This window comes from Panthera pardus, unplaced genomic scaffold, assembly GCF_024362965.1.
Source record: "Panthera pardus isolate Hobbes unplaced genomic scaffold, ASM2436296v1 HiC_scaffold_24, whole genome shotgun sequence".
Classification (NCBI taxonomy): Eukaryota; Metazoa; Chordata; class Mammalia; order Carnivora; family Felidae; genus Panthera; species Panthera pardus.
Genome location: NW_026526810.1, coordinates 117,586,757 through 117,601,843, shown reverse-complemented (window position 1 = coordinate 117,601,843; position 15,087 = coordinate 117,586,757). Strand labels below are relative to the sequence as shown.

The 15,087-nt window shown below is 42.9% G+C and overlaps 1 protein-coding gene across 4 annotated transcripts in view; it reads left to right on the top strand.

Moving 5' to 3' along the window:
- STON2 (stonin 2) overlaps positions 1 to 15,087 on the top strand; it is a 144,633-nt gene that overhangs the window by 89,328 nt on the left and 40,218 nt on the right. For 3 of the 4 annotated variants that reach the window (XM_019461932.2, XM_019461930.2, XM_019461931.2), the window contains one exon: positions 2,410 to 2,580. The exons of the other annotated variant lie outside the window; for it this stretch is intronic. In XM_019461932.2, coding sequence (XP_019317477.2) covers positions 2,410 to 2,580 — 171 coding nt within the window. The remainder of the gene's footprint in view (positions 1 to 2,409; positions 2,581 to 15,087) is intronic. 4 annotated transcript variants of the gene reach the window in all.

The window sequence follows — 15,087 nt, the reverse complement described above, 5'->3', positions numbered from 1 at the left end:
CAACTTCAAGCATTTATCGTGCACTTGTGTGCTGGGTATGCAGTGGGAGATGGCTCTTTCAATGTGTAAAATGGGTCTAAAATAATACCTACTTCACAGGGTTGTTGAGAGCAAGGCTTAAATTAATACATAGAAGGCATTAAGAAAAATGCCTGGCACAGAGTAGCTGCTCAATAAATGGTGGCTGGGATGTCATTGTCGTCATTGTTACTGATCCTCACGACAACCTGTGATATGAGGTAGGGTTTAGGTTCTTGCCATCTTATACATGAGTGTCAAGTGTGGAGGTCACACAGAACCGGAAGGCGAGGCTGGGCATTGTGACTTCTAGTCTTGAGGTATACTGTGACCCAGGTAGGGGACACTTTTATAAAGCAGTAATCCCATATTATAGATGTTCCTTTTGCTTTTCTCTGATTTATCAGTAGCAGTTCTGTAGGCTGATATGAAAAATCTCAACTCTATCATTAACATTTTTTTAAGTGCCAAATAATGCATTGTGGGTATGCTTTAATCCCAAATGTGATATCTTAAAAAGGGTGTTCATGTGTGCTTCATATGCATAAAAATTTCTAAAGCAGATTCCTAAGAAATTTCTAAGAATGCTTACCTCTGGGGAGTGGGACTGGTGGTTACAAAGAATAGGTAGATCCTCACTTTTTCCTTTATACCCTTGTATGCTGTTTGAACTTTTTTGTCATGAATTTTTTTATAAATTAAAAAAAAAAAAAAGATTTCCTGGTCTACTTGGGCTGCTGTAACAAGATACCACAGACTGGGTAGCTTGTAAACAACAGAAATTTATTTCTCACAGTTCTGGAGGCCGGAAATCTGAGATTGGGGTGGGAACGTGGTCAGGCAGGGGTCCTCTTGTGGGTGGAAGATTCCTTGTGTCCTCACATGGTGGAAGGGGCTAGGCGACTGTGTGGAAACCCCTTCGGAATCCCTTTCATGAGGGCTCCACCTTTATTATGTAATCACCTCCCAAAGGCCCCACCTCCTGACACCACTTTGGGCATTAGGGTGCCACATGTTAATTTTGGAAGGAAGCTAACATTCGGATTGTAGCAGAGGGGGAGAAAAGTACAACAGTGACCCATCTCTAGAACAGTGTTTCCCCAACCCAAAAGATCCTCTTTTCCCACTCACAAAGGCTTCAGGAAAGGACGTGTGGCACACCAAGTCTCGAGCTTGGAGGTGTACTATATATGGTAGTATACTAAAGATTGTGAAAAGCTACCATACAGAAACCTATACAGTACATTCTTTTTAACCTTTGTTACACCTGTTAATATCCTGCAGAATTGTATTTCACGGCACATCAGTTTTGGAACTGATGTAAAAATTTAAGAAAAGGTAACTTAGGCTTAGGTGGACTGCAAGAGGAGAAAAGGTGACTATTTCTTCAGGAATTGTGGGGGACATACCTGGTGAAATACCAGGAAATGTGGGTGACATAACTGTGGGTGACATACCTGGTGGATGAGTCTGGGTCTCAGATTCAAGCAAACCTGGGTCCAAATCCTGGGTCTTCCATTCCCTAGCTGGCTGAGCCCTAGCCAGGCTACCTAACCTCAGAGTCTCAGGGTGCTCACATGTGAAAGAGGAAGAATACTTCCCTCAGAAAGGCATTTTCAGGATTAGGTAAGAGAAGTACCTCGTCCACAGTCGGTACTAATAGGGTTAGTTCCGTCCTCCTCACCCTTGGCTCTATCTCCCCATCTCCTTCTATTGATAAAAGGACAAATTACTGAAGGGTCCCTCCATTTATGAAAGGCTTCATTTCAGGATTTATCAGAAGTCAGGCTATCAGGTAACAAGGTCTTGCATTTTCAGTGGGAATCCATTTCTAAAATCTTGATTTCTGCATACCTATTTATTTCAAGCCTGTGTCTCTTATACAAGGCAAGGTTCACAGACTTTAGGAGACTGTTGAGAATCCTGTTTCTCTAAAATTTAGTGCCTAAAAGATAGAGAAATTCACTGTCTTAATCACACCCAGGTTTGCCTGCTCCAGGCATTTCCAGGCCCCTGCACCAAGGTTGCCCCCTTACTCTCATTTCCTAGTCTAGTGTTAATGCTCAAACACAGCGGAAACAAATTTCAGGATTAAATTTAAAAGTACGTGCACTAAAGCACTGCCTTTTCAAAGTAACCTTTGCATGAAGCTCTTGGAATCTAATTACCCAAGTGTTATTGGCCTCCCCCAAAATACCCATGTTGGTGCAGATTGGGTTTAAAGTTCAGGAAGTATTAACAAAAGGAATCAGAATCAAGATCTCAGGCATGGCCTCTGAAGAATCTCCCTGTCTGTGCTTGGCCTCTCCTCCTCCTGGGTGTGCCTGCCTGGGAAGGCCAGTGAGTAACCTGCACATTTTTTTTTTTTTCATCTTGGCCCTTCCCACCCAGACGAGAGGACGGAGTGGCAGACAGGCAGGCAGACGGCGGTGAGTCCTGTTCAAGCATGCACGGAGCATACCTCTACCTGCACCCAAGTCCTGGACCCCTCACCACCCTTACCCCACCCCAGGAGGAGCCAGAGCCCCTGCGGGGGTCCGGAGGGGGCCTCTGCTCCCAATGGTAAGGGCTGCCAGCAGCGGGACCACTTAGTTCATTTGCTTTGGTGTTGGCTTTTCTTTTCAGTTATATTTAGATGGGAGAGTTTCTGATGGAATTAAAGGTGTTTTGTTTGTTTGCTCTCAGTGGTCCCAAGACAAAGAAATGTCTCCCCCAGCAGGGTTTATTAGAACTTGTAACCTGTTAGTCTGGCCTTGAAACAAAACTTAACATACTAATTATTTCTGGTTAGTACAGTTTACCCTTTTGGCCCTCCTAAAAAAAAAAAGAAAAAAGAAAAGAAAAGAAACCCAAAGAATATCATTTACCAGATAGCTTTTGAAGGAAGGAAAGTGCTAAGGATTGTGGCCATTTTAATACATGGGCACCTCTGACTAAATTGAAAAGTAGCTTGTTACTATAGCTTTAGAACAGACCAAGATGACATTTTGTCTTAAAATGAGCAAACAGAAAACCCTTTTTAAAAGATTTCAGTGTTGAATGAAGGATGCTGGCAGAGGGGTGTGAATAAGAGAGTTACAAGATAAGTTGGTCTAATTAAATATATATGAACATGAAAGTATTGCAGTAAATCTGTGCTGCTGTGGGAAGAAGAAAGTCAGATGTTCAATGTGGGATTCATGTGGTATTTAAGGGAGAAAACTGAGATCTTTGTGTAGTGTGTTGAGACTTCTTTGAGGGGAGGGTTGGAAGGCAAACGGAGGAGGCTGGGAAGCAGGTTTTTTTTTTCTTTTTTTTTGCGTGGGGCTGGTGCCAACGACTTCTCCCTCAATTGCTGTGGGTGAGAGTAATTCAGAGTAATCAAGTGCTGCATTGTTAGCAGGCTTCTGAGTTTCAAATATTTATTCTAAACACAAGCCATTGATTGCACTGGCATGGGAAAGAATGAAACTGCTGCCTCTGGTTCCTGGCCTAGCCCAAACTTTACTACCTGGGGAGATTTCAGGAAAAAGGTTGTAGGAAAGATAAAGCTAGAAGTGTAATGTGAATTTGAAACTACACCACTATAGTATATTTGAGACGGCCCCATTCCTTTAGCCTTGAGGAATTGTATTGTGGTTACATCTGAGCTAAGGGGGTTTTGTAAGAGAATGGCTTAGAAACTGCAGTAGAAACTGCCCAAAGCTGAGGCACTCCCATGACACATGTGGAAGTTTGGCCTGTGCCCATGTGTCCCTGCAAATGTAGTACAGGTTCATTCTTGGCACCACTGTGCAGGCAACTTAAGGATTCTCTATAAGGAGCAACCTGTACATCACATAGGTAGGTTTTCAGAGCAGCGGTAAACAGTAGCCCTAAAAAGTACTGTACCAAGAAGGGTATGAAGTTGTGTGTGCATGTGTGTGTAAGTGGGGAGGGGCACAGGCAGGGTGAAAATCCCCTTCTTAGATTGCATACCCTTCTTCTGAGTTTTAGGACGATACATTTTATCTTTTGTTGACAAGAAATGAGTAATTCGTCATCATTATCATTATCAAGGTTCCTGTGGTGATCATACGAGTAGTTTGTTTTCTTATAGCCTTGCTTTCCTCTTGGCTAATTAATCAAAAGCATAGTCTGACTGCAGCCCAATCAGCCAGCTCATTAAAAGACCATCCAAGAATGTCACTTACTTTGTTGTTGTTTTTTTTTTTTTTTTTTTTTTTTGCCTAGTGAGGGTGGGCACGATTATGGTAATTTTACCTGGGATGCGAAGTTTATATTTTCGACTCTATTGAGTTGTGATTGAGAAACAGACGGATGCCACTCCAAGCTACCCGCAGAGTTGACCGCGCTTGGTAGCGCTTCTAGCCTTCACGAGTGTCTGCGGTTTGGTTCCTACATGTTCAGGTCTAAAACTTCACCAGTCCTACCATACCTGCCTCACTCCCCGATCAAGTGCTCGGGAGTGGAAGACAGTTTGGAGGGGTGCGGCAACATTTCCTCCTATTGATGGCCTGTCCACACATTTTCAAAACTTCATGGAGTTTTTTTCTCAAACTAAATTAAATGCAATACCTTCTTGAATTTGGCTTTTCTGAGGCATCTTTCTGGTGAGTTTAGATTTCTTTTCATTTCATTGTGTTTTTCATCCAGTCCTGTTGCTTAGTCTTTTGAGCAGTCATAGCAAGCAGATTGAGGACTGGCCACATGCTTGGGGACCAAATATGCACTTAAGACAACCTTGCGTGTGAGCAGCACATGCTTTCTCCTTCCATTCTTTGTATCCACATCCCTTCCAAAGAGCCTCCTCGCACTACTACCCAGCCCTGGCCACTTCTCTGCCATCCTGTGTTTCCTGGTTGCTGGAATTCTTTTCCCTACCACCCCCTGCTGTCCGAAACCTCACAAGGAGGTGTTTAGAGACTTCCAAAGGTCATGGTGGTTTTTCTAAAAAAACAGAAAGCAACACCTTTATTGTAGGGATGCTGTAATAAGTGGCTGCTACATACCCCAGGCTGCATACATCTTAGGGCCTGGGTCAGGGGCATGGTTGTTGATCCAGTCACCGCCCTTTTAGTGCGCTTCCTAAGTGATCAAACACCGCAAGTGAAGTAGGAGTGGAGTGAAGCAGCTGGCGGCTAGAATATAATTAGCCTCGGTCTGGAATCTTCAGTGAGTGCCAGTTTCCTGCTCCTCAGGGCTCTTTTCTGGTCTAGTGTGTTATCTTTTTCCTGTAATGTTTCTTAGGCATTGGTGCTCTTCGGTTAATGCTGTGGGGTCCTTTGCAGGATGTAGCCCTATGATCATTTGGTCACATTTCATTTGTAGACACATCCTAAGCCAAGAAGAGACATCATGGAAAGACTCATCCTGAACAAGTCCTCATAAGGATGGCATGTCATCCACATCATCTTTAAAAACCTCAGAGGATAATATGAAAGTGCTGAAAGGAATGAGACCGAGGTCTTGAGGAGTAAGTAAGGTGTGTGAATGCAGGCAGGAGTAGAAATGAGGAGTATCAGATGAAACTTCACCCTAACGATTGTATAACTTTTTTTGAGGTTAGGGTGAAAACCTCGGCCCGCACTGAGAAATCATATTTGACTTAAGGCAACCTTTTTCTCCCTTTGGTTGTATAATAGACTTTGAAGCTAATCTCTTGTGATATGACTTTGTAGCTCCTCTTGTCAAGAGGTAGGGTCTAATTACCCAGCCCCTGAATGTGGGCTTGGCCTTGTAACTTACTCTGACCAATAGAATGTGCAGAAGTAGAAGGGTGAATGTGTATCCCCAGCATAGGGCTTAAGCGGCCTCTCACACTTCTACTTGCTCACCTAGAATCTAGCCCGGTCACCATATGGACACTCCTGGACCCACTTGCTGTGGCCCAGAGACCCTTGTATCCCCAGCTGATGGTGGTCTTGAGCAGATATGTGAGGAGGAAATCCTGGACCAGCCAGCTGACCTGACATGTGAGTGGGCCCAGGAGAGGTCACACCAATGGGTCCGAAGACTCAGGAGCAATAAGTAGTGCATATTGTTTCAGCTACTGAACCTTGGAATGGTTTGTTATGCTAATAATAACGAACGAATTCGTGTGGTCACCTGGAGATACTGCTCCTGTGTTCACTTCTTGGTCTGCTAACATCACCACAAATGCTTGGTGCAACTCAGCATGAGAAATTCAATCCATGGAGGAACTCTGTTAGATGGGGGACATTTCCAATTCTTGTGATCATCAACATTACTTTGAGAACTTTTTAACAACACATACACCTATGTCAGATTATTCAACTAAATATCTATAGATGGGGACTAGGAATCTGTAATTTAGAAAGCTCTGGTGATTGGCTAGGATTGAAAACCAATAAGCCAATGGTCTTGTTAGTCCCTTACATTACTGAAAGATGCAGTGATTCCAGTTCCTCTGTACTTGGACAAACAACACTCCAGTGGTTCAGAGTTCTTTACTGATTTGATATATGTACAACCTTGGATCACGAGTAACTTGTTTTGTGAGTGTTCCGCAAGACGAGCAACACTTCTAATTACATTTTAATTTGATAAACGAGCAATGTCTGACAATATGAGTAGTACGTGATGCTGAATGTCACATGATCACAACTGAGGCAATTCTCAGAATTCGCTTTGATAGACAAGTGCTTTGGATTATAAGCATGTTTCTGGAATGAGTTTTGCTTGCAAATCAAGGTTTTACTGTATCTCGAGCCACGTAAGAAAAGTTTATAGTCACCTTTGAGCAATCACATTGACCTGATCCTGGATGAGAAAAGTTCACAGGTGCAGATTGATGGCTGCAATTATACACTTTTACTATTGTATCCCACGAGATTTAGAACATTGTATAGATTTCCTGAATAAGTCTTTGGCATTGGGATGTAATAGGGCCCTTACTTGTTACTTATTAAGAAGACAAGGCAAACAATGTTTTAGCCCTTAAACTACAGGTGATTTTTGCTGTGATGGGTGTATCAGTTGTTGCTACAATAATGTTACATTACAAACAACCACAAAATCTCACTAGCACACAACAATACGCTTTTTTTAAAAAGTTCATTTATTTATTTTTGAGAGAGAGAGAATAGGCATGAGTTCATGGGGGGGAGGGAGGGGCAGAGAGACAGGGAGAAAGAGTCCCAAGCAGGCTCAGCACTATCAGCGCAGAACCCTACCTGGGGCTCAATCCCAGGAACCATGAGATCATGACCTGAACCAAAACCAAGAGTAGGACCCTTAACCGAATGAGATACCTGGGTGCCCCACAACAATATATTTTTATTAACCCCTATGTCTGCAGGTTAGGGTGGGAAGAATCAACTGATCTTGACTTAGCTTCATTGGGGGTGGCTTTGTTTTACATGTCCCTCAATTTTTCTCTCGGATCAACTGTTCGGGCACGTTCTTCTCACAATGATAGCAGACATAGAAGAGAAGAAGCCACAATGAGCTATAGCTCATTTCAAGCTTCTGGGTTATGCCATTGACTGTTAACATCCTGGTGGACAAAGCAGGTCATATGGCCAAATCTACTGTCAAAAGCTAGGGAAATACAAATTTGCAGAGAGAAACCGCAAAGTCACGTGGCAGAGGGCATGGGTACAGAGAGAAGTAAAGAATTAAGGTCATTAAAGTAAACTCCCATGATGGGGGAAGGACATGTGAGGGATTTATATTTTTTCCTTCTTTGAAAAGCTGGTGAAGTCAAAACTGGGTTCCAGAAAGTGTAGAAGTAAGTGTCTTTGCTGCTATGATCTGCAATGGAGTGTTAAAGGGAAAAAAATTCCTATAATTACCTCAAACTTGATAGATAAGAAAGATGGCACTAGAATGCCTCCATTTCTATTCTCACCCCATTCCCCGAAGTGTAAAGGGATCATGAGTTCGGTTATTCACTGGCCACTTCCAGGAAGGGCATGATTTGGGGTGAAGTCATTGTGTTAGGTCACATCACATCCCTTTGCTACCATCACTTCTTTCCAAGGCGAAAAGAAATGAGTTTCCATCTAGTCAGATCATTTGGAACCTTTTCCCAAATACTAGCCCAATGTTGCAGTGGTTAAAAGAGATTTTCGTGAATATACTTTTTGATTGCCTGTCTCTTTCTGGATTGCTTAATGAAAGATCTATAGTCCTGTGCCTCTGGTCGAGATAGGAAACCCATGTTCCGAAATATGATTGAGCTTCTCAGATACTCTCCACAACAGAAACTATGTTTTACGGTGTTACTAAGAATAACAATGGAGTACAGTTGATGTTGAACAACGTGGGTTTGAACTGCACAAGTCCATATATACATGGATTTTTTACAGTAATGTAAATGTATTTTTCTCTTCTTTATGATTTTCTTAATAACATTTGCTTTCTTCTAGCTTACAGTATTAAGAATACAGCGTATAAAATATATACAAAATATGTTAATTGACGGTTAATCTTATCAGTAACGCTTCTGGTCAACCGTAGGCTATTAGTGGTTAGGTTTTGGGGAGTCAAAAGTTACATGTGGATTTTTCAACTGTGTGGGGTGTCCGTTTCCCCAATTCCCGGGTTGTTCAGGGGTCAACTGTACTTTATTTCAGGCCACAGGTTTATAGGCATTGCTATTGACCATTCTGTGCTTTTGGATCTGCATAGTGTATTAAATTTACTTCCGAGGAAACTGAGATACAAAAGATTATGTAACTTCCATGAAGCCACATCTACTGGCCATCTGAGATTAGAAACCTGTCCTCTTGGTTTTTCAGCTTTTTCTTGGCAGTCTTATCGATGCTGCCTTGTTTCACAAAAAGCAGATGAGGCTACGATTACCTAATGGGTTTCTCTTCCTAAGAAGCCCCTCCCTCCTAGTATTTATGCTCCATGGGAAATAAAGAATTCTAGCAGGAAGGTATTCAATAATATAAGATTTCTGTATTATAATGTTAAGGAAAATAAGCTGGATTATAGGTCATTTCTAAATTCTATTTCCTAAGGTTTCTTTGTTACTGTTTTGATCACAGAAATAAATTGGGGCGGGGACTGTTTAGATAGAAGTCCTCCCAGGGTCCCTGTGACTGTACTTACTTCATGTATTTTCTGAGCCCTCACCTGCCATTTCTGTTGCCTAGTGACTGTTCAGCAATTGCTTGCAGTGGTTCTCTAACAAACAATGCTCTATTTTATGTGGAAAGCTGATTTGATTAAACAACTCACTTAAACTAATGCTTCGTAGGAGCCATGATATGATTGGAACAGGCATTTCTAGGGGTAGTCTTGTCAAATTAGCACATGCAAACAATCAAGTAATTGCAATGGCTCTGAATATATGGAGTCTGCTACCATTACTGTATAAGCTGGTTCTCTTGGATAGGTTGTTTCCATTCTGGTGATGGTTTTGCTGGAAACCTCTTGTGTCTCCCATATAACGCTAATGCTGCATAATATATTGTTATTTGAGCAATAATTTAATATCCTACACCTCCTCTTACTGATTCTCAAGGGCCATATCTGCATTGTTTACCACCAAAAACCTAGGATCCAACATAAGAGAATCTAATTAGGTACTAAGTGAATGCATGAGTGAGTGGATGCTGAGAGTATGATATCTAGTGCCTAGGACAAATTTAGGATTCTTCCCAGGTGATTCTGCCCCCAAGAAGGGGTAGTGAAGGGTTAATGTTCTCTTTGGGAGCTGGAGGGATTTGGATATGGATCTCAGCAGAGCTGCCTGAATCACATTCTTTCTGCTACTATAGCAACAGGTTGAGAATTCTGCAGGCTTTGTCTCCTGCCTACATTGGAAATGCCTGTATGCAGGCGACCTCATTGTCTGAGGGACAACTGTGTGTGTGTGTGTGTGTGTGTGTGTGTGTGTGTGTGTGTGTGTTTTCTATGATGTTTCAATGAAGCAGCTTCTTTGCAGACACAAAGAAGCCAACACAAAGCAGGGGCTAAGAATCATGGAAAGGCTGAGAGAGATCTTGTTTTGATTGGAGGGACATTTCCAATCTTTTGTCCCCTGAAGAGATGTGAAGTGGAGAAGGATTTGAGGTTTAGAGGTAGTCTATAGTATCTTTCTCTGCCTTCTTAATGAGACCTGTCTTCTGAGAGATGTCTCCTGGCAGCTTTTGGAAACGTTTCTCTCTCTCTCTCTCTCTCTCTCTCTCTCTCTCTCTCTCTCTCTTTTGGGAACCTTTCTCTTACTGTCTTTGCTTGACAAATAGGTGGTAGTGAAGCTCTTGGATTATTGCCTGTGTTGTGTTCACTTCTAAGTTTGGAGATGCCAGAGTGGACCAGAATGTAGGTCTTTCCCTCTGTATTTACCAGTCCTTCTAATCAACTCTGTATCTTTGTTGAGAAGGAAGGACAAGTTAACTGAGACAGAAATGGAGGTGTTAGTCTTTACTTGCTGTAGCAGTGTTGCAAAGAGAGGAACGAAAATGGGGAAGCTGCTGAGGAAAGTCACTTAGGTGGTATTAACTTCCCAGGAGGTGTCTGTCACTGGCATTTAAAAAATGCCCTGCCTGTTTACTCGGGGCTGCTTCTCAGGTGGGTTAAGATTAGAGTTTAGGGCTAATTGTAGTTCTTGTTGGACTAATGGGTGAAGTCAGCAGACCTTAAATACCACTTTGAATTGATTAATCACATCACCACAGTAATGTTTTCACTTTGCACGCAGATGGAGAAATCTGCCTGGTTCACTCTTTGTTTCTGGTTTATGAAACATTTTGGTCAGAAATATCTGAACGTCTCCAGCCATTCTTTAGAAGCAGCACTGAGTTCTTAAAAGTTCCATTTTAAAAACTTTTATGGCGCCTGGGTGGCTCATTTGGGTTGGGAGTCCGACTTTGGCTCAGGTCATGATCTCAGGGTTTGTGGGTTCAAGCTCACATCGGGCTCTGTGCTGAAAGCTCAGAACCTGGAGCCTGCTTCCGATTCTGTGTCTCATTCTCTCTCTGCCCCTTCCCCACTTGTGCTCTCTCATTGTCTCTCATAAAGAAATGTAAAAAAAAAAATTTAAAACTTTTATCCCTGACCCACTACATACCATTTGAATATGGGATAAGCCCTTGGTCTGTATGTCTCAGAGTTCCCTCAGCACTGCTTTTTAAGTCTAGTGTGGCCACTGAAACTCCCAGTTCTTGCGGTGTGGTCCAGTGGGCTCTGGGCTGGGAGCCAGCAGCCCCTGGGGGGGTCTAGTCCTAGCCTGAGTGGCCTTGGGCAGCTCAAGTGGGGATTTTAATTCCACTGCATATAGAATGAGAGATGTGGATGACATTGCTAACATTTCATTCACTTCTCTCATACACACACAAAAACTGGAACTCCGGTTGTTGGAAAAGTAGAAAATGCCTTTGCTTTCTTGAAGGTCTTGTAATTTGCAGCTCCTTTAACTCCTCATACTTTAGGTCTACACTTCAGTGTCAAAGATTCCTCAGGGAAGACTTTCCTGACCCCCCAGGCTAGAGCAGGGCTCCAGGCATATGCTCCCTGCTAAGTGTGTTCCTTTATCTCATCATACTTAGTATAGTTTGTAATTATCTTTTTTTTTAAGTTTATTTATTTTGAGAGAGACAGAGACAGAGTGAGTTGGGGAGGGGCAAAGAGGGAGGGAGACAGAGAATCCCAAACAGGCTCCACACTGTCAGTGTGGAGCCCGATGCGAGGCTTAAACACAAAAACGTGAAATCATGATCTGAGCCGAAATCAAGAGTCGGACACTTAGCTGACTGAGCCATCGGGGCACCCCATTTTTTTTTAAGTCAATTTTCTCTCTCGTAATGTGGCTAAGGTCTTTGGGAGGCAAACACCCAATCTGTTTTGTTCACCATTGATTCTGCATAGGAGTCACTCAGTAAACATTTGTTTTAGACTGACAGTGCTGCATTTGGCTGTCTGGAGGGTGCAAAGATGATCACATCACAGTCTGTGCCCTTCAGGTTCTTCAGATTTACTTGTCCTGTTTCTCTTCCCTACCATCTCAACCCATACCCAGAATATGCTGTAAGAAATTGACAAAAAACCCAGGGCTCTTGTCATTGATCTGATCATTAGATAGATTTTCATTTTCCTTGATGGGACTGGTTAGTCTTTTGTGACAATATCCATGAACTGAAGCAAGGTCCTGAAGGAGGTTATTAGAAGACAGTATAGAGAATAAAAGCAGTGGATGAAAAAGAAAAAAAAAGAGAGAGAGGGAGGGAGGGAGAGAGGAGGAGGAGGAGACAGCAAGAAGAGCTTTGAAATCATGTGGTTCTATCTTTTTAATTAATTTGCCTGTAAGTGTCCTTATGTGACTGACAGGTTTTACAAGCAAGGACATGTTTCTTAAACAGAATTCTTACCTGAAGTGTTGAGTAATGGAAACACAAAGAGTTTACAATCAAAAGGTGATTATAAGCACACAAAGAGTTGACGGGACTCCAGAAATCTCTTTGCTTTAAAAACCAGGAAGATACCAATTTTCCAGAGGATTGGCAGGTTCCTGTAAACCAGTACAGTTAGGATCAATACAGGCCTTCGCATTATGAAACCAGAGCTGGCATTGCACATTTGAACAGCAAGCCTAGACCAGATGCTGCCAGGAGGGAAAAGCGAGAATTCATCAACCAGGTACAGGAGGAAGAGGGGGGAGTTGATTAAATTAGAAAATACAACTAACTCCTTTTGGTCTCACTGAGTTTGGAGGAGAGTGACTTAGGGAAGTTATACTGATTAAGCTTCTGTAGAAAGCATGAAATCTCTAGCTTCAAAAAGCCAAATAACTTCAATTTATCTTGAGAACAGGTATAGAGAGTATGGATAGCTGAGAGAGGTGTAGTGTCTCTTCTGACTCTCTTTAGATTGTTCAGCTTTCCCGGCAGAGGACAGCCTTTGCCTGCACACTTGTTCCTGCTTCCCTTTCTCACCCAAACCCACAGGCCCAGAGGGTGTCAGTCGCCGGCCCTTAGGCTTGGTCCACCGGGGGGGTTAAACCCCAGCCAGACTACAGGCCTCCCAAAGCCATTCCAGGAAGAGAAGAATGACTAAAACAGTCACATAATCTCTCTTCTTTGTGGGGAGGAAGGAATTTTAGCCAAGAATGCAAGGTGTGCCTGTGGGCTTTGTGCCTACGCTGCATACATCCTAAACACACACACACACACACACATGCGCGCGCACATGCACACGTATGTCCACTCTGCTTGTTCACTTACTTGGGCAGAGATAGTACGGTATGCCATGTTGGCCAAAGACCAGGACGTAACTGTGTTGAGTTGACAAACAGCTGGGCCATCAGGCTCACGTGTCTCACGAGGCACTATTAACTGGCCCCTCCTTCATTTACAAAACTATGCTCAACAAAGATAATATGTGGAATGTGTTGCCTTTCTATTTGATATCCCCTTGCGAGGTAGTTTCAGAGCAGGTCAGCTCCAGGCGGTCTCTTGGTTTCCTAGGAATTTGCCCTTTTCTAGCACTTTCACACAATTCTTTAAATCCCTTTGTTTCCAGTGGCAAAGCCTTTGTCTTTATATGGAGTTAATAATAATGTCTCTCTCATTGGAGCCTTCTGGGAAGGAAATAAGATCATCTAAGAAAATTTTTTTGCACAGTGTCTGGCATATAGTGTATGTTGAAAACTTGTTGCCATTTTTAATATGATGATGAGATTTCAGCCTTTTTTCTTCTTTCCTCCTCCTGAGTTGGAAACGCCCCTTGACATTTGGTAGTTCTCAATATCAGGGTTTATTCCAGTGTGGGCAGAAGAGAGGGGAGCAGTAGCTGGGCAGGAATGGGGGTGATGGAGACCTGTGCCCATGTTCTTCTACTCCCTCCTATTCCATTGCTCTTCCTGGTATATCATACCGATTCTTTACCTGTTGATGGCTGGATGCAAAACTGAGTGCAGTGCAAAAAGGAATGTGCATTCAGCTCTGTCTTCTAGGAAGTGGTAATCTAAGTTCCTGACCCACTTTTACCTGTTCTGCAAGTCTACAACATGTCTTGCTGTAAACGCTCAAATCCTAGCTCAAACTGACCACACCAACTAATGTCTAACATAGCAAGCGCCCTAGGGTTACCACTGGTACCAGTTGATTTGATCAAGGAAGACAGGAGTAGTCATGGAACAGTTTGGCACCTAGAGGAAAACACTGTTTAAAAGTCAAAGAGCAAGTCAAGTGTCAAACTTTCTGAGCTACCCAATCTCTCAGGAATGAGAGGAAGGAATATGAATCACTGGACCTGGAAAGAAGGCACAGGAGAAAGGAAACAGGAGGTCCCCGGTTCAGCCCCTCTGTGAAAGAGTGGCCATTACATTATAGCTGAGTAGCAGAGCTGGGACCCTAAGCTTCTGTAGCCCTAGCCTCCTGACCCACAAAGTACAGGTGGTAAACATAAGGTAATGTATATAAAGCACATGCCTATAAGCCCTGGAATAAATACTCAAAAAATGTTAGCCATGATCAGCTCATGCAGAACACCTGTGTATTCAGCAATTTGGCTGCCACTTTTGCTTCCCAGTTCAATGTGACTTAACCTCCACCACTTGTTCCTGATGCTGCCTACAGCTTACATGTTGACCACAGTTAGTGGGGAGGAGGCATCGCATCTGTCTGGAGCCCTGGTTAGTCTTGACAGTTCATAAGTTGGAATTAAATGAGCCATTTTGAGGATTCACAGATAGTGTTCTGTCATTACCATAGATGGTGACAAAGAGCAGGCTCATCACACAAGGGGCAGGCAGCTCTCTGATAATGACTGCAGGATGGCAGTATGTGTGTCTATGTGTGTCTATATGTGTGTGTGTGTGTGTGTATATATATATATATATATATATATATGTATATGTTTTATTTTATTTTATTTTATTTAAAAAAAAATTTTTTTTCAACGTTTTTTATTTATTTTTGGGACAGAGAGAGACAGAGCATGAACGGGGGAGGGGCAGAGAGAGAGGGAGACACAGAATCGGAAACAGGCTCCAAGCCATCAGCCCAGAGCCTGACGCGGGGCTCGAACTCACGGACCGCGAGATCGTGACCTGGCTGAAGTCGGACGCTTAACCGACTGCGCCACCCAGGCGCCCCTGTTTTATTTTATTTTTGA